Here is a 20,115-nt window from a genome sequence, read left to right as displayed (position 1 = left end):
ACTGTGCCCTACTGCCGGCCCGTGCTCGACGTCACCCCCCTCTAGGATGGGCTACCAGGGATCAGATATAGGAGTTTCCTATATCCAGTGTCAGCTGTGGCTCAGTGGTAACACACTTGCCTCTGAGTCAGAAGGTTGTGAGTTCAAGTCCCACTCCAAGGACTTGAACACACAAAATCTAGGCTGACACTCCAGTGCTGTGCTGAGGGAGTGCTCTACTGTTGGAGGAGCCGTCCTTCAGGTGAGATGTTAAACCGTCTGCCCTCTCAGCTGGACGTAAATGATCCCATAGCACTATTTGGAAGAAGAGCAGGGGAGTTATCCTCTGTGTTCTAGCCAATATTTATTTCTCAATCAACATAACAAAAAACGATTATCTGGTCATTATCACATTGCTGTTTGTGGAAGCTTGCTGTGCACAAATTGGTTGCCGCGTTTCCCACATTACAACAGTGGCTACACTCCAAAAGTACTTCATTGGCTGTAAAGCGTTTTTGAGACATTCAGTGGTTGTGAAAGGTGCTATATAAATGCAAGTCTTTCTTTTCTTTCTTCCTGGTCAATACAGTTCAATTACTCACTGCTTTAACCAGCAGAGTCATTGGTGGTGTCTGAAAAGGGTGCTTTGACTTGGTTTGAGAAAGGTTAATGATTAGCTAACTTCAGAATAAGATTTGGGCAGGTAGGAGGTGGGACTTTCTCTTGCCAGAAAGTGATCTCTGATCCCAGCCAATTTTCCAACCTCGATATCACTTGCATCATTTTGGCGGTCTCTCTGGCCTCCACTGAGAGTTCTGTCTGAAACAGGGGCAGAGAACAGCTGCAACTGGCATCAGGGGCCTGCTGAAGTGTAGCATAGCTAGCCACCTCCAAACTGCTGTGAATTGTATGTATTTTTCTCATTTAGAATCTAGTACCACAGCCTTTGCAGTCAGTTGCTCTGCGGGCGTTTGCATAAACTTTTCAGTTTCAGCCAATGAAATTCCCCTCTGTTGCCGCAACAACGCTAGATTTGTAATGATCTCGTGTTGCTGCGTGCAAATGATGGAAATGCATTGATGGACTCATTTGCCTCATTTGCATATGCTTAAAATAAGCCTGATGTATTTTATGCCACTGGTCATTTCCTATGAGAAATCGGGGGGATGTAAAAATAGCGGCCATGTGGTAAAGGATGTCCATGATGTTGCCCCCACCCACAATGGTTCCACTGAAAAATTGACTGAGGGAGGATGGGAAATCTATCATTTTGCATGGGTTCCGGGGAAGGGGAGTCGAAGAACAACTTTGCCTGTTGAGCCAAGTAGTAAGAAGTCTTGACACATCGGACATTAGTTAAAATTGTGTGTCAGAAAAGTTCTATGCTGTTTGACTAACATGGTTCCTGAGTTGAAATCTATGAATTCAGAATCAAGTCTTAATTTTGACTTTTAAAATGGAACTGTCTGTCCTAAGCTCCAAAGGAGTGTCTCTTTGAGTTGTTGCTTAGCACGCACAGTCATAAAACCCCTCCCTCCTCGACCACTCTGCTGTAATTTCTAATTCTTCTTCAACCTGCTTTCTTCGTGACAGCCTATAGCATTGGGTGGAGCTACCGTGTACCAAACTGGCATGAGGCTCCAGGTGCCCCTTCTGAAACTTTGATTTGCGTTTGACTGAATTGCAGAAACTTTTAAGCAGGGATCTCGGGCTGTTTAACAAACTCTATATTCAAGTGGGATACTCAAAAATAATCTTTCACCTGCATTTCTGCTTGTTTTTTTTAGAAAATAATCTTGTAATTTTAAGATTGGTGCCCTAAAAATGGTGGCATTTCTTACAATTCAGGAAGACATTGATTCCTCGTGAAAAATTATACATGAGACAGGATAACAATACCAAACTTGATCCATTCAACACTGTTCACTATGACAAACAGGCCACCCACCATTTCCCCCCCCAAAGCTGTTGACAGAATCAAATAGGAACCCAATATGGTCCCAGCTGCAGCCACCTAATCCCCATCAACATAAAGAGAAGAGCTGGATCGCAGTGACCTCAGCCCCTGAGCAGTTGAAGAGAAATAAAAGTGCTGAGAACTAGTTCAGGCAGTCTAAAGCTCTACAAAACCAACAAAAGAGCATGATCACTGGACCAGCACCCTCAGGACAAATAAATCCCGAAACCCCCAACAAATGTGCACCAGAATGGACTTTGCTACTAAAATAAAAAGCAGAACACTGCAAATACTAGAAACCCTAAATAAAGTGTCTATTATGTAACCAACATTTTCATATATCATCTTTCCTCTTAAGTTGCAAAATGTTAAAGTGTTCTTTACAGATTTAGGGAATTCATCTTCCTAATCTGGCGGGGCCCATGTACCCGCTTGTGTATCTGGGTTGCAAATAATTAATCTATGCATTTTTAAAGCGATTTCAAATATGTATTTTTAATTTAGTGGATTGCCAATAAGAACATAAGAAATAGGAGCAGGAGAAGGCCATACGGCCCCTCGAGCTTACTCCGCCATTTAATACGATCATGGCTGATCCGATCATGGACTCAGGTCCACTTCCCTGCCCGCTCCCCATTACCCCTTAATCCCTTATCGGTTAAGAAGCTTCTATTTCTGTCTTAAATTTATTCAATGTCCCGGCTTCCACAGCTCTTTAGAGACAGCGAATTCCGCAGATTTACACCCCTCTGAGAGAAGAAATTCCTCCTCATCTTAGTTTTAAATGGGCGGCCCCTTATTCTAAGATTATGCCCCCTAGTTGTAGTCTCCCCTATCAGTGGAAACATCCTCTCTGCATCCACCCTGTCAAACCTCCTCATAATCTTATATGTTTCGATAAGATCACCTCTCATTCTTCTGAATTCCAATGAGTAGAGGCCCAACCTCCTCAACCTTTCCTCATAAGTCAACCCCCTCATCTCCGGAATCGACCATTAAAAATCCTAATATTGGTGATTCTATTACCAGAGACCTGGGAGTTAAAATCATCCGGTCCTTATGTTCCTGAAGCCAGGGGGTTTAGCTGCTCACCCATACGCCCACACCACGTCCACCTGATTACCACTCTGAGTTAACATTGGGGCTGTAATTTAGACAGATGTGAGTTCCAGTTTGAGTCCTACCTCACTGTGTCACAGCTAGTTTTCATTGTACATCGAGTTACTGAAAATTGTATCCAAAAACAACAACAACAACTTGCATTTATATAGCATTGTTAACGTAGTGAAACGTCCCAAGGTGCTTCACAGGAGTATTATGAGATAAAAAATTTGACACCAAGCCGCATAAGTAGAAATTACCAAAAGCTTGGTCAAAGAGGTATGTTTTAAGGAGCATCTTGAAGGAGGAAAGAGAGGTGGAGAGGTTTAGGCAGGGAGTTCCAGAGCTTGGAACCTAGGCAACAGAAGGCACAGCCACCAATGCTTGAGCGATTATAATCAGAGATGCTCGAGAAGGCAGAGTTAAAGGAGCGCAGACATCTCGGGGTTGTGGGGCTGGAGGAGATTACAGAGATAGGGAGGAGCGAGGCCATGGTGGGATTTGAAAATAAGGATGAGAATTTTGAAATCGAGGCGCTGCTTAACTAGAAGCCAATGTAGGTCAGCGAACACAGGGGTGATGGGTGAGCGGGACTTGGTGCGAATTAGGACATGGGCAGCCGAGTTTTGAATCACCTCTAGTTTACATAGGGTAGAATGTGGGAGGCCAGTCAGGAATGTGTTGGAATAGTCAAGTCTAGAGGTAAGAAAGGCGTGGATGCGGGCTTCAGCAGCAGATGAGCTGAGGCACGGGTGGAGACGGGCAATGTTACAGGTGGAAATAAGTGGTCATAGTTACGCTGTGGATATGTGGTCAAAAGCTCTTTTCAGGGTCAAATATGACACCAAGGTTGGAACAGTGTGGTTCAGCCTCAGACAGAAGTTGGGGAGAGGGATGGAGTCAGTGGCTAGGGAACACTTTATGCAGTTTTCCTGCGCTCCATTGGTACTAAACATTTGGTGTCCATGTGGTGTAATATCTTGCAGTAACATTGCACGTACAGTATAACACTGCTGATTTCACAGAATTCCTCAGTTTGGCATCAGTAGTGAGACCACCTGAGAAAGGTGCTTTTGCACTATTGGTGTTGCACATCATCTGCACTATAACTGTAGCTCACGTACAACTGCCCTTTTAAATGTTGAGCTTAAATTTTACAAACGATTCTGGAGACTTGTTATCTCACCTTATATTGCAATTGTTCTTGCTCATTTCCATAAACCAGTATACATGAACAGTGTGACGACACACGAGCTATTATAAGCATCGGCTCCCCAAGGATTGATGGGCATTATCTGGACATTACGTTTTTAATATTTCTCACTCAGAAAGAGCTGGTAGCCTGTTGTGGGAGGGGCCCAGGTAGTTTTCCATGTTGTACATAAAATCCACATCTGAGGGCGGGGGTGGTCTGCGACAAGCTACAATGGCCAGGAGAAGGCAACTCATCACAGGTAAAGGGCAAAGATGGAGCGTCCATTGTTAAGCAATGTGAACTCGTCAGAGATAGATCAGATGTAAACTGATCAGTGATCAAGCCATTACCTGGATGAGATAACCCCAAGAGGCAGGAAACCAGACCAATAGAAAGCCATAAGCTCAGACCGATTGGAAGCGAAAACCCATCATCAGCCATCACTGGAATACACATGGGCCGCTCAGACAGAAGCCTCAAAACAAGGAAAAACTTTATTTGGCCAGAAGAAGTAACAGACTTTGGATATAAAAGGTGGCCGCGTGGCCATCGCTCTCTCTCTTTTGCTTTCACTTGCTTCACCTTTACAAGGACCGAGCGCTCCGTCTGGGACGGAGAGAAGAAACCACCAACGAGCAACCAGAGCCTCGCTATTCAACTGTGAAGCTAATCTCGAGACTGGGACTTGGATACTGTAGACAGTACAGAACCAGAAGAGACACGTTTTCACCAGGAGAAGCAGCGAGTAAGCCAACGAATCGGTGAGCATCATCCCTGCCCATGCATCTTTAAGATCACAGCCACTGTGTGAGGAGGTGTCGTGTGTTCTCCCAACCAAGCCTTAGAAGGGTTTTAGTGGGGAGGTTTTGCTGTGAGGACCATAGGGGTGCACCCAGCCAGTCGGTACAGATTCAGGGGTACATTGTGGATCCGAGCAGTGGGTTTAGACATTGGGTATTTCGCAATAGGGGCGGTTTAGACACGCCAGGGTATTGGACTGTACTGCATCATCACTATTTACTTTTAGTTTTGCTGTGTTGTCAATAAAGCATTGATGGTTGAGACCGAGGTATTTGTCCATGACTCATTCATCTTTTCAGTACAGTAATCACTCCCAGGTCTAGAACTAGTGTAATGTGGGGGTGTGTCGAAAACACCCAAGGGAAACCATTTACACCATACAACGTGAGTTGCTGATGGCCCTGGAGACTAATTCTGGGGAATGGTAGCAGTGTTGAGGTGCACTGCTGCATGTGGTTGCTGAATCAGTGTCTGGTGGCTTTTGGCTGTGCTGCCATGGATTATGGGTGACCATAGTTGGTGTTAAGTTTCTCTCTCTGACTTTCATTGTTTGAGCACTTTTGCACACAGCTCTGTTTTCTCCCACCCCACACTGTGTCAGTGAACAGTACAACAGTGGCTGTCTGATCACAGCAATTTAAAAAATGGAGTTGATACTCCATCACTGGGGAACCCATTGCACCAACTATTGATCCTTTCACAGCTGGAAAACTCCACAAATTGTTCCAACTTTTTATCATTTATGAACTGTATTCTGAATCAATCCCAGTCATTAATGGGTTCATTCTTGCATTACAAATATCTATATGTGGTATGTTTAATGTTGAGATCTGACCCTGCCATAATTCTAGAATTTGCTTCTGATATTGGGTAGATTAACTTTAACCTACCATGTTTACTTTACAAATCACAGCCCGACAGCATTCAGTGAATCTCAATTGGATAATGCCAGAAATGTGCAAGATATTACAAAATTAAGAAGAGCTCATTATTTTTATCTATATCTTCTGTTGCAGTTTCTATTTGGTTGAAATAATTCAGAGAACAGCTGTAGCTATCATAAAAGCTTGTTTGCATGAGCCAGTCACCATGACAACAGCTGTGTGCAGTGATTAAAAGTACAAATGTCTTATTCAGCTGACTTAATTGATTTTAAGTGCACTTTATTAAGCTCTGTCGATAGCTTAGTGGGTAAATGCACCACCTTGTTTGTTACTGACCTTTACAGACCAAGAAAGCCCCAGGTTGGATCCCTGAACTGTGCTGAGCTGGGGTAGCTTTAGGAGCTCTTCAGTTGGCCTCATGGCCTCAGCCAGGGAGAGAAAGTCACTCAGGATTCCCCACTCCTGATTAGTTTTCAGTGCCCTCCTGCTGGAGAGTGAGTATATGTGAATGTGAGGACAGAATCGTGTTGATTGTGATGCCACCTCATGGGTCAACTAGCTTGCTAACATTCAATATTTGTCCAGGCTTACACAGGAAGAACAGCCATGTAGGCAACATTTAAAAAGGTGGCCAATTCAAGTTCTTTACAGCAATAATTCTGATTGCATGGAATGCAGCAGGTACAGAATTTTTGTCACCTTAATGTGATTGACATTGTATCAATTCAAAGCTGGTTTGTGCCAAGGATTCTCAAGGTTATTATCTTTGAATAAACTGTGTTTACATCAGAAGCTGGAAAATTGCACACATTTTTATTAGTACCCTGTATAACTTTTCCATTATAACTGGTGTCCGTGTCTTTTAAGCAGTTATCACAAAATGCATTTCCAACTCACTTGCTGTTTTAATTGCTGAATCACTCCATTTTGCTTGCAAGTGTTTCCTTGACTTTGAAAATATGACCTAGAAAATGATAGGTCGATTTTAAGTCCTGGGTGGGAACACAGCCTAGGAAAGCAGCTCTTCATATGCAGCTCTGTGCTCTAAAAGTAATACAGGTACTACACCTTGTGAATGGAGATGTGTGCTGAGGCAGTGGCTGATCTGCTCTCAGGCCTTTTCCTAGGACACTTGTGAACCAGCCACTAGGAAGTAGATGGGAGCAGCCCATTTTGACATATCTTCCAATTTTGCCGCCTGTGGGGAAACGTTGCGTAGAATTTGCCGTTCATCTGATGGGATTTGGTGGCCACCCATTTCCTATCACTGTGTGGTGCAATGGCACGGATTTTGAGGTTGTAATGATGGCAAAACTGTCAGCATTCGGTGTCGTTACTCTGCGAAACTGACAGCAACTTCTGGCATCTGCACATGCGCAGTTAAATGCAGAAATCCAGAAATTACTGTCAGTGATTCCCTGCTGCTCCATAGTGTTGCAGACCCTGCAGACTTTAGCAATCATTGAACTGATGCGAACTTTCCCTTTTACACTGGGATATCACTGTTTAAAAACCCCAGAAAACGTTATACTTTTTGAATGATGCGAAACTGGGTTTTTAATGGCATACTAAGTCATAACTACTGTTGAACAACCTCACTGGCCCTGAAAAACTAATATATTTGTGGAATATCAATTTTTTCCATTATGGTAAAAATTCCATAGGTTTCTAATATAATAAAGGTTACTTTTTTAAAGTTTGTTCATGATATTTCAGCTTCTACGTTAATCCCATCTTTATTTTGATCTCTGTAAAAATGTGAAGGATAATCAGTGCATTTTACTTCCTCGTTTGCTGTTTGCGGGAAATTAATCAATGTGATTGGCTGTTTAGCCTGCTTGATAAAATCACTTGTTGGACACGAGATCCCTTAGAGTTGGCACCAGAATCAAACTAACATCGGGAAGGGCAAAATCTATGCCACGGAGATCGCTAGATCTTTGTGGGAACCTTTCTTCGAGGTCAGCCGCAAACACCGTCACTTCGCCGCTGACGACAAAATCCAGCCCAATGTGTTCCTACATAAAATGCACTGTGCCACGAGATTTCCATGGACATTGCCATTTTCAGGGCCTTCAGTTTTAAACTTTTTGCCAAGTTACGAAAGGTTGCACTGTAGTGATTGCTTATTAAAATAATCATCATCATAGGCAGTCCCTCAAAACAAGGATGACTTGCTTCCATGCCAAAAAAGGATGAGTTCATAAGAACATAAGAAATAGGAACAGGAGTAGGCTATGTGGTCCCTCGCGCCTGCTCCGCCATTCAATAAGATCATGGCTGATCTGATCATGGACTCAGCTCCACTTCCCCGCTCCCCATAACCCTTTATCCTCTTATCGTTTAAGAAACTGTCTATTTCTGTCTTAAATTTATTCAATGTCCCAGCTTCCACAACTCTCCGAGGCAGTGAATTCCACAGATTTACAACCTTCTGAGAGAAGAAATTTCTCCTTATCTCTGTTTTAAATGGGCGGCCCCTTATTCTAAGGTCATGCCCTCTAGTTCTAGTCTTCCCCCATCAGTGGAAACATCCTCTCTGCATCCACCTTGTCAAGCCCCCTCATAATCTTACACGTTTTGATATGATCACCTTTCATTCTTCTGAATTCCAATGAGTAGAGGCCCAACCTACTCAACCTTTTCTCATAAGTCAACTCCCTCATCCCTGGAATCAACCTAGTGAACCTTCTCTGAACTGTCTCCAAAGCAAATGTTTCAATGAAGGACCTAACATTCCAGGTCCTGAACTGCATCCTGTGCGTGGATTTGTTTAACGTGTGGTGGCCGTTGCAAACCAGCCATTACACGGGCTTGACAGAGCTAGGTTTTGGTCCAGTAGAAAGGATTATCCCAAGACGACTGGAGACCTGCTCTGCTGCATGGACCTAGTGCGCACACATATTGCAGTGTGGGCTGGCCCATGCTGCTCCATGGTCCCGAACTCACGCCTTTCCTGGGCCCTGATCACATCCCTCCACAGACTCTCGCCGTTCCTGCTGTGTCTACCCACGCTCCAATCACCAACTTGGACCTTGATGATGTCACTCTTCGCTGACGCCACCCTCCTGCACTAGCTCGCGCTGCTCCCTGAAGGGTCCTCCACGCTGCTCCCGAGGCCTCCGCGCCTTTCCTTTTATGGCCCCAACCTGCCGCTTGTCTTCTCATGCTCAAGTAAGCAACATGCTCATCTCCCATTGGGCACATTTTGAGAAGGGAAGAATATGGACAATTTGAACATTCCTGTGTAGAAATGAAAATGTTACGAAGAATACTGGGACTTATTGCTGTATCTACACATTATGCTCACAGTACAGCATGGGCACACGACCATGAATCCCCCACGCACACAAACGTCAGCAGATGGGGGTTGGAGGAAAATAGTGGTGAGTCACTGCAGACAGTGTGGCATTGGCAGAGAAGTGGGACCAGACCACTTGCCAATCCTGTTGGCAAGGAAAAGATGCATGATAAAGAGAGAATCTCCAACCTGGAGGAAAATTAATTTAAAATGGGTGATAAAGGAGAAAAGAATACTGTGAGGTAAAATGTTACCGTTTCTGGGTTTTAAAAAAAAAGAAAAATTGCAAACTTTAAATAATTCTTAAAAGGGATTGATTTTTTTTCCGCCCTTTAACGTGGATCAGTGCTGTAAAATTGAATAGGTTAGAAATTGACAGATGATGACACGTAATTTTGCAGTATATTTGCAAACAGGTTGTTTTTTTACAAAAAATAAGCCCAGCCTCTTTTTCTATATTTGGTGCTCCTGTCACTGTATCTATGAGAGAAAAACATAACAGTTGTTTATTGTACACAGCCTGGCGGCAACTGGTGACGTGGAAGGACTGAAGGTTTGGCAGTTGGCAGGGGTAGAGTTGGACCAATGCAGCTACGATGGACAAATTCCTCTGAAAGTTGTAAGCAAAACTTTTGAACTGTATTTGGAAAGGGTCTCGGGGAAAGCCACATTAAAAATCCTACAGCTGACATTCCTCCCAAATGAGGCATACATGGTACTTTGACATTCTTAGCTGAATTGCTCATTAACTGGCGTTTAAAAATAGCTGTTGGCACTTTCATGATGTGAATCACATTTTTCAGCTGGGTGAAGCCAAGTTGTTTGAATGTTTCTGCCTTTGCCTCCAGGCTTTGGCTGCTGGGAATGAAGAGGTGGTTGCATTCCTTCAATTAGGACTCAAGCAAAACAGTCTGGTAAGAGTTGCATGAAGTCAGTGGTTGTTCACTGTAACAACAACAATCCCACATTGAAACGAAATTCCAAATCAAACATTCTGGTAACATTTCCTTTTTAATTCATGCAGCCAATAAATGTGTTGATTTTCGCTTTGCAGTGTATACAGCATAATTCTATAATTGATCCACAGGGACACTGAGTTATACCAGTGCACCTTGTATTGCATATTTGCAGGTTCGAGGTTCATGCACCTTATTCCTCATGGAATGAGGTTCTAAATCGTGGCCACATCTTCGAGGGGAAACAGGTAGATGAGCTTCACTAGGCCGACCATACGTGACTTTTAACAGCTTGTAACTGAATGGCGTTTGGAGGGGTCTTAAGGCGGCAGAAAAATAACTTTACAGAAAGGAAAAATATAAAGAATAGTGCATGTGCAAGTGGTGTTGGACAGACACCAAAATAATTCTCAAAAAGACATATACCGGGTCCTTTGCCTTCTGTTTCTCTTCAGTGCTTTGTTCTCTCCTGTCGAAAGTTTACTTTTTCCCTTTTTTCTTCACTCTCTTGTCCTACATTATCTTTCACACTTTCCTTTTTAGTGCGATCTGAAAGATACCTTTGTTAAATTGCTTCTCTCTTTCTTCCTGTGTTACTCTTTATAATTCAATCTAATAATGCGAATATTAAATTGAAGTTGTTAGCGGGTCTCAAAATTTTTTGAGTCGAAAGATACAAAATCATAATTTATGAATTCTGTCTTTGAAAAGAAATTTGCTAAACCCATTTAGCCATGCTAAATATTAACCTTCAAATTTGGGAGCAGCAGTGGGTTTCAGTACAATTCTCATCTTCAGGGCCTAGAAATCAATCCATTAAAGAATATAGGTCTTTTCTCAAATGACTACTTCAGAGAAAACAAATTTTGTTGGTCTTGCCGAAAATTTTTAATTCATAGCATAAAACATCTCATAATTAGTACTAGTCCCTTACGCCTGCAGATAAACCTGTGCTCGCAGAAATAGAGAGTGCTTGATGCTGGTACACTAAATTCTCACAGAACATTAAACTCAGCATTGGTTTAAGAATAGACAGCTAACCATTTTGCCTGTAAATGATTCTATCCAAAAGGGGTTCACCTTTGTGTAAGTGAGTTGCATGAGAAACACACACAGTTGGGATTTGACCACCATCGGTGCGATGCCAAGCTAAACAAATGTATCTAAGCCGAGGATACATTCTTGTTTTTTGGTTTAAAAATGTGAACATTCATTTAATTCTTGATTGTAATCTGATGCATCAGTAGTTATGGATGGTACCTGATTGATATCATCCACTTTCTATTTAGTTAAGTAGCAACAGCTTTTGTGCCATTCAGGAGCTACCATTACAAAGTCAGGAGGAGCATGTTTTGTATTGTTGGTATTGGTTTCAGGATTTGTGGTATGAGTTGCAGGTCAGGACAAACCTGATGAGCATGATGCTTTCCAAATCCAAGTATAGCCCAACCCAATTGAGGAATGGCTTAAAAGTGCCCAAACCAGGCCATCACATTCGTCATGGTCTTGGGAGCCGGAGGGGGGCGGTCTGTAAATCTGGAACAAACAAGTCAGACCACAGCAATTACCACATTCTGAGTCCTACTTTCCTGTTACAACAGTGTGTGCTTTTGCAGGGGAGGAACTGCATTTAAATTCAATTAAAAAGGAGCAGTAGTCTATAATGTTGGCCTACATCAAAGGCATTAGCAAATATAAAGAGTTGAGGAGGATATAAGGAAAATTTGGAGTGAGGGACATGGACTTCTTCATCTGTAATTTTCTTGTGACATAGCCTGTACCAAAGAAATCTAGGGTAGATCTACCCCCTCCCCCACCCCCCCCGCCATATCCACAGTGATTGCACCTATGCACCTATCACAAAAGATACGCTTTAATAAGGGTAGCTTACATTTAAATGCCAATTGTTATCTGCTTAAACTGCACTTTATCACGGTCAGAAATGTCCCTTTTATAAATATATCAACTTGTTTTATTATTAGAAAAACTTAAAGAACAAAAATGTAACCTAAATGATGTGCAAATAACTTTTCTATTGCGATCAACAAAATGATTGTTTAATCGAATCATTAGAAACATAGAAAATAGGTGCAGGAGTAGGCCATTCGGCCCTTTGAGCCTGCACCGCCATTCAATAAGATCATGGCTGATCATTCCCTCACTACCCCTTTCCTGCTTCTCTCCATACCCCTTGATCTCTTTAGCCGTAAGGGCCATATCTAACTCCCTCTTGTATATATACAATGACCTGGTATCAACAACTCTCTGCGGCCGGGAATTCCACAGGTTAACAACTCTGATTGAAGAAGTTTCTCCTCATCTCAGTCCTAAATGGCCTATCCACTATCCTAAGACTATGTCCCCTGGTTCTGGACTTCCCCAACATCGGGAACATTCTTCCTGCATCTAACCTGTCCATTCCCGTCAGAATCTTATCTATGAGAACAACGGGTGGCATTAACAATGGCGGCGCTCACCGAGCGACAGCACCACACATATGCTGCAACTCTGGCGCCACTCCTGAACTGGGATTTTTCTCTTTTCCCCCTTCCTCTTGATTATTATTTTTTTAATCTAATGAAATTTTTAAAAATCCCATCGTTTCTATGAGATCCCCTCTCATCCTTCTAAACTCCAGTGAATAAAGACCCAGTTGACCCAATCTCTCCTCACATGTCAGTCCAGCCATCCCTGGAATCAGTCTGGTGAACCTTCGCTGCACTCCCTCAATAGCAAGAACGTCCTTCCTCAGATTGGGAGACCAAAACTGAACACAATAGTCCAGGTGAGGCCTCACCAAGGCCCTGAAAACTGCAGCAAGACCTCCCTGCTCCTGTACTCAAATCCCCTAGCTATGAAGGCCAACATACCATTTGCCTTCTTCACCGCCTGCTGTACCTGCATGCCAACTTTCAATGACTGATGAACCATGACACCCAGGTCTCGTTGCACATCCCCTTTTCCTAATCTGCCGCCACTCAGATAATATTTTGCCTTCGTGTTTTTGCCCCCAAAGTGGATAACCTCACATTTATCCACATTATACTGCATCTGCCATGCATTTGCCCACTCATCTAACCTGTCCAAGTCACCCTGCAGCCTCTTAGCGTCCTCCTCACAGCTCACACCGCCACCCAGTTTAGTGTCATCTGCAAACTTGGAGATATTACACTCAATTCCTTCATCTAAATTGTTAATGTATACTGTAAAGAGCTGGGGTCCCAGCACTGAGCCCTGCGGCACTCCACTAGTCACTGCCTGCCATTCTGAAAAGGACCCGTTTATCCCGACTCTCTGCTTCCTGTCTGCCAACCAGTTCTCTATCCACGTCAGTACATTACCCCCAATACCATGTGCTCTGATTTTGCACACCAATCTCTTCTGCGGGACCTTGTCAAAAGCCTTTTGAAAGTCCAAATGCACCACGTCTATTGGTTCTCCCTTGTCCACTCTGCTAGTTACATCCTCAAAAAATTCCAGAAGATTCGTCAAGCATGATTTCGCTTTCATAAATCCATGCTGACTTGGACCGATCCTGTCACTGCTTTCCAAATGCGCTGCTATTTCATCCTTAATGATTGATGCCAACATTTCCCCCACTACTGATGTCAGGCTAACCGGTCTATAATTCCCCATTTTCTCTCTCCCTCCTTTTTTAAAAAGTGGTGTTACATTAGCTACCCTCCAGTTCATAGGAATTGATCCAGAGTCGATAGACTGTTGGAAAATGGTCACCAATGCATCCACTATTTCTAGTGCCACTTCCTTAAGTACTCTGGGATGCAGACTATCAGGCCCTGGGGATTTATCGTCCTTCAATCCCATCAATTTCCCTAACACAATTTCCCGCCTAATAAGGATATCCTTCAGTTCCCCCTTCTCACTAAACCCACTATCCCCTAGTACATTCGGATGGTTATTTGTGACTTCCTTCGTCAAGACAGAACCAAAATATTTGTTCAATTGGTCTGCAATTTCTTTGTTCCCCATTATAAATTCACCTGAATCCGACTGCAAGGGACCTACGTTTGTCTTCACTAATCTTTTTCTCTTCACCTATTTATAGAAGCTTTTGCAGTCAGTTTTTATGTTCCCTGCAAGCTTCCTCTTGTACTCTATTTTCCCCCTCTTAATTAAACCCTTAGTCTTCCTCTGTTGAGTTCTAAATTTCTCCCAGTCCTCAGGTTTGTTGCTTTTTCTAGCCAATTTATATGCCTTTTCCTTGGTTTTAACACTATCCTTAATTTCCCTTGTTATGTAGTTGTTAGTAATTATTTGAAATGTTTAGGATAAAATGGGAAGGAAGATCCTTAAACAGATGAACAAAGCAATAACAGATTATGCCAGCTGGCTTGAATCTATTTCTATGTGGCTTTTTATGGCCTTATCTGCTTGTGCTACCAGCTTTAATGATGCATAGGCCATTTAAGGTAGTACATGTAAATAAGGTAATTGAGAAGGCAAATTGAATCTTGGTTTTGTTTTTAGATGTGTAAAATACAAAAACAATGAAATTATGTTGAACTTGTACAGTACTTTAGGCCATAGTTGGAGAATTGTGTGCAGTTTTCGGCACCAAGTTCTAGGCAGGATATAAAAGCAATGGAAGAGATATGGTGCAGATCGATTAGGATATTGCCAGGATTGAAAGGTTACAGTTATGAAAAGAGACTTGGGAGACTAGGACTTTTTCCCGCAAAGGAACCAAAAAGATTAAGGGGAGATCTAATAGAGGTCTTCAAATTATGAATCGTTATGATGAGTAAATAGTGATGGATTGTTTCCATTGGTCAGAGAAATAGCCGTGAAAAGATAAATTTAAGATAATCACAAAGAATTAAAGGGAGGTTAGAAACAATTTATTTACATAGAGGATGGTTGTAATATGACATTCTCTTCTACTGTGTTGATGCGTAGACTGTAAATTAATTGAAATGGGAATTAGATAGTTGCTTGAGAAAGAAGAATATTAAAGGGTATGGAGAAGTGAGCAGGAAATTGGAATTAGACTGGGTGGCTCATGTGGGGATAAACACTACCGCACATGATGGGCTGAATGACCTATTTCTGTGCTGTAACATTCTATCATTCTACCTAGCTCTCGCTTTTTTAAACATGTAGAAATAGTGGACTAATTGTGTTCAATTTGCAATATGTTCTACCTGTTCTCCCAGCTGCTACCATTTAAAGGCAGATACTTTGGTCCTGAAAATCAGTGGGCCATGATCCTGGTGGTTACATTAAGATCATTCCCTCCGGTGTTAACACTTGCCAGAGTTTGCAGGTTGGGTGGGATGGAACCTCATTTACATGGGATCAGCAAGTGCCTGTACCTCTATGGATGCATCTCCGGCAGTTGCCCCATCAAGAGGGGTTACCCTTAACCCAGCCACACGAGGCTCCAAAGAGATCCTCCTCGGCCTTGTATGTTTAGGGCCCAATTTGTTTCTTTAAATGTTTAAACTGGTTTTCAGGATCCAGGTCACTACCCTTAGCTGGATAACCCTGGATGAGGCCTACTTGTGCCCATCTGGAGTCCAGTACACCTCACTTCATCATTCTTCAGAGCTGGAGAAACAGGACTTTCAGTTTAGTGAGTTCTCTCCCCACCCCTCCCTTGGCATTGTTAGCTTTGTCAGAGGTGAGGAGGTTCTATCCCTTGCAAGACTGACCATGAACTCCTGGAGTTGGTGGGGAACCAGTGTAACCCCGGTCCCTGCCTTTTCCTGTGGGTTGTGCTGGACTCCCGCTGGAGTTATGTTAGGAGTCCAACAGAACCCTTGATTAAATTCAGAATAATTTAATTTTAATTGAAAAGCAAACTAAAACTTGACATGTGAAATTACATGATCTAATACCCAGTAATCTTACTTGTGGGCTCATACTTTAATAACCAGTTACATATTGACACTAAACACCTATTGAAAAAGTAATTCAAACTATCAACTATTGGTCTCAGAAGCTCATTGAAGTGACTTGAGAGAAAATCTGGCTCGGGATTTGATAACTTATAGCATCCCCATTGTTTGATGTGGTATTATTTTTCATAAGTGAAAGTCATAATGTTAACTGTATACTTGCCGGCCTTAATACAGAGATATCTAGGATTGAGACCAGTGTTGAAGATGGAAGTGCCACTTGATGCAGCAAAGGTTTGGGTTGTTTAGTGCTGTCTGGTCACTGTTCTCAATGAATTGAAGTATTTCACTGCACAATATTAAAGTGCTATACGTGACTGCCAACAGATTGAGGGAGAGAATGATTCTCCATTAATGATTCTCCATTGCTGGCTGGCTATGCTTTATCCTTTTGCAAGATCAGTGAGCATGATAAGTGCTTTGGTGTGGTGTTAAAGGGCAAATCATTTTGTCTAAGCTAATTTAATGTGAATAAGAAGCAAATTGTGTGCATTAATTATTGTAACTGAAGATTTGCGGCAGCTTATTACTTTTCTCTCATTTGTATTGTACTTTTATAACCAAGAACTTGACATTTTGTTGAATTTGTTTTTTTTTTCAGCTTTGCATCCACCGTCAAGACAAATGATGATGTAGATTTGCATTCTGGAGTGTTAGTACAATCAAAAGGCAATAATGTTAAATTATGTTCTTCAACCTGCTACAAGATAATCATTTTTTTTAAACTAGATATTATGCTACAGATTTGTGCTAATGTAACAGCAGCCATATTTTGAATGAGTTGTAAAGTTAACAAAACCAAGTAATTTGGACCAGTAACATCAAAGGATGGTCTGTACCAGGGAATGAAAAGGTTCCTACCTTAGAGTCACATCACCATGAATATCTGATGTCATTTGGAGCAGTGTATGGAAGATGTAAGGTAAGGCAGCAATGTGTACGGAGTGGCATTGGCAACACCTTGGTGTTTGTCACTGTTTGCCCTCAGTTGGACATGCGCATGTGAAATAGTGGACACTGCACTGCGAGAAAAAAATAGGTTTTACAACTTTTTCCCCTACGTAGCACTGGAAAATAAAATGCAATATGCAATTGTCTACCCAGTTGTCCCTGTGGTGCCGTGGCCATTTCCTTTGTCGTTTCTAGAACAATCTATCCACACTGATTAGACCGGTACCGGTTCTGCTTTTTGCTTTGTGCAGAAATGCCCTGCTGGACTTGTATTCGGTGGCTAGCAGAGGTGGAAAGGGATTTTGTTATGATAACAGGGTAAAAGTCATCTTATCTCTGCCAACTATGGCAGTAGCCAATACCGAAGGATAAAACTGGGTGGCAGGTTGCATTGCTGCTACTTTCATTACTATTGTCAGCTTGAACAAAGTGGCACCACTGGGGATTGCACTGTTACAGATTACATTCAGACCGCTGATTTCCCAGGTTCATAATTTACATTCATATACTCATGCTAGATTTTATTTGTCTGTCATTTCATCCATTTGTGCATGTGTGGCCTATTTCCATAACATCAGACTGATTACGAGGCAAAACATGCCTCGACAGGTTCAGTCAGACAAAAGTCTCTCCCCAACCCCCCCGGGAACAAGTGACAATTGTGGAAATTTGGGAGTTATTCTGGGAGCAGTTATGAATGCTCGACGTACCAGCATATAATGAGAAACGGGAGAGCTAAAATAACCTTTGTAATAGATGATGGAGAAAAAGTAGAGTTTTAAAGTACGTGAAAGAAGTTTAAAAGAATTAACTACTCGAACCCTAAAATAGTGCCTGGGGATGCTAACCATTTGTTTAAATTTGTTAACATCTGGACTGAAAAAGCAGAGAAGAATTTCAGACAAATGCATTAAGCAGACTAGTATCGCATGGTGCAATATCATAAGAACATAAGAAATAGGAACAGGAGTAGGCCATACGCCCCTCGAGCCTGCTCCGCCATTCAATAAGATCATGGCTGATCTGATCATGGACTTAGCTCCACTTCCCCGCCTGCCCCATGGCCTTAATTTAATGAAATGTGTCAAGTTCTGTAATCCGCTAGTGAAAAAATGTAAACCTTATATGGTTTGTAAAATTATTAATGTATACAGTTCATTTTTCTTCGATGTCTTAGAATTCCAAACAAAATAACCTGTTACAATGTCAACAAATTGCATTTATGCAGCACCTTTAATGTAATGAAATATCCCAAGACACATCACAATTAGGTACAAGATAATTAAGCATCGAGCCAGAAGGGAGAGATTAGAAGGGTAGCTGAAAGTTTGGTCAAGGGGTGAGTGAAAGCCAGCTCCAGGATTCAAATTCAACTTGCCTAATTTATTGGTTCGAATTGTGGATGTTGTCCATAAGCTCGCTGTTGGGCCATCGAGTGAAGATTTCCTTGGAAGAGGCATATTAGTGATCTGCTATATGCTGCACAATGGTGCATCCCAATCATAGGACTCCAGGCAGAGTTTCCATTGCAATCAGCCTGGATATAGATGTATGGGATAATTATCCATGTGGCAAAATATGTGCTCTCTCCATCTCCATTACAAGTAGTTCTTCCAGAAAACATTATTCCTTTCAAAAGTACTGTGAGCAGTGTGTGTAAGTAAGGCCTTGTTAATTTGGGGTTTTCTCAGATGCCCTGTGGAGAGCATAGAACTGAGAGCAGAGGGCTCTTTTTTTTTAGTCCCTCAGCCCTCTTCTTGCACAATTCCTCTGGCTGGCGCCTCGTACTTTATCACGCTGGTGTGGAGGATTTCTTTCTTTCCTTAGAGCTTAATTGATCGATAATATCCACACCGTTGCCTTGTTAAGTCTTGGATTGATGATCGCCAGTGGCCTGCAATGTAATAACTCTTCATTCATCCTGTTATCCCTCTCTTGCCCACTTTTCAGTAAACAGTGAAGGGCCGGGACTCATCTGTGATACAAAACCCATCAGGGTTGCATTATGTAATATCTCTTAGCTAGAAATATAAATGTGCTTATTGGTTTGAGAATGTCACCAAGCTCTTTTAGTTTACCAGCATTGTTGGACATTCTTCATGCATCTGTACCTCATCTTTTGCTGATTTATTTTTCTTGTTTGCTTGGAAAAACTCAAAAATAAAATGTTATTTTTTAAAGATTATTGTTTATCCCTATGATGTAGTGTACAATCTATATTACTGCCACCAAGAATGTTTAAGGCTTAGTTTCTTCTCAAGACCTATTTGTTTATCCTCTAACTAATACGCTTTGAATTAGATAAGGCTAGTCCAAATATTGTACAATTTGTTTTGAATTCATACAGCACAGGTTTATATTATGCTCCATACATTTCTGTATTAACATGTAACTATAAGAACCCACTGTTTTGTGTTTTGTATATGTAATTATAAAGTACAATGCCGGGTTCTGTTTTCTGTAAGGTACAGTATTTGAGGGACATGTTATATATTAAATCTGTTTGGAACACCATTCATTAAAATCGCCAAGTATTTATTGGCTGCGTTCATTTGTATTGTTTGGCTCTGTGATGCAGACCTGCTTTCTGTGTTACTTCAACGCATTGATTTTAACTGCTGGCAGAGAACAAGCGAGCAGCAGGTGGAAAGTGCCCGCCACCTGCCCATTCTTGTTAGCAGGAGGCCCGAGCCATTTAGAGGCGTGGGTTACATTTGCCTTCTGCCGGTGAGCTGCCTGCCCTGAATGGGCGTCCTGCTGCAGCTGTCCAGCTCCGGGCCAGTGCAACATTGAGCAGCTTGGACACCGAGCAGGCCTGCAGTGAGATCCTGGAGGAAAGGTATACATGGAAGAAGGCAAGCCTAGGCTGGGAGCGATTGGCAGTATTTATGTGGATATCTGCTCCTCCTAGCTCCACAAAAATATAACCCAGAAACCTTTCTGGGCTGTTTTTGGAGCAGCCAGCAGAGTTCCTTATATGGACCGTTGCTTGGGCCGCTTCCCACTCAGGGTCCTACGTACATCATGGGACCCCTGCTTTAATAAGGCTCCTGCCTGGTCCATACTCGCAAG

At 42.3% G+C, this 20,115-nt stretch overlaps 1 protein-coding gene across 2 annotated transcripts in view; it reads left to right on the top strand.

The window, feature by feature from the left end:
- The window catches only part of aspg (asparaginase homolog (S. cerevisiae)), a 126,128-nt gene extending 106,571 nt beyond the window's left edge, over positions 1-19,557 (top strand). The window contains exons 14-16 of one of the 2 annotated variants that reach the window (XM_070879275.1): positions 9,738-9,837; positions 10,067-10,132; positions 16,694-19,557. In XM_070879275.1, coding sequence (XP_070735376.1) covers positions 9,738-9,837; positions 10,067-10,132; positions 16,694-16,720 — 193 coding nt within the window. In that variant the 3' untranslated portion in view covers positions 16,721-19,557. The remainder of the gene's footprint in view (positions 1-9,737; positions 9,838-10,066; positions 10,133-16,693) is intronic. The other variant, XM_070879276.1, reaches the window with a different exon arrangement.
- Positions 19,558-20,115: the final 558 nt, after the last annotated feature.

Source organism: Pristiophorus japonicus, chromosome 4 (assembly GCF_044704955.1).
Source record: "Pristiophorus japonicus isolate sPriJap1 chromosome 4, sPriJap1.hap1, whole genome shotgun sequence".
Taxonomy (NCBI): Eukaryota; Metazoa; Chordata; class Chondrichthyes; family Pristiophoridae; genus Pristiophorus; species Pristiophorus japonicus.
This window is presented reverse-complemented; position numbering and strand designations above follow the sequence as displayed.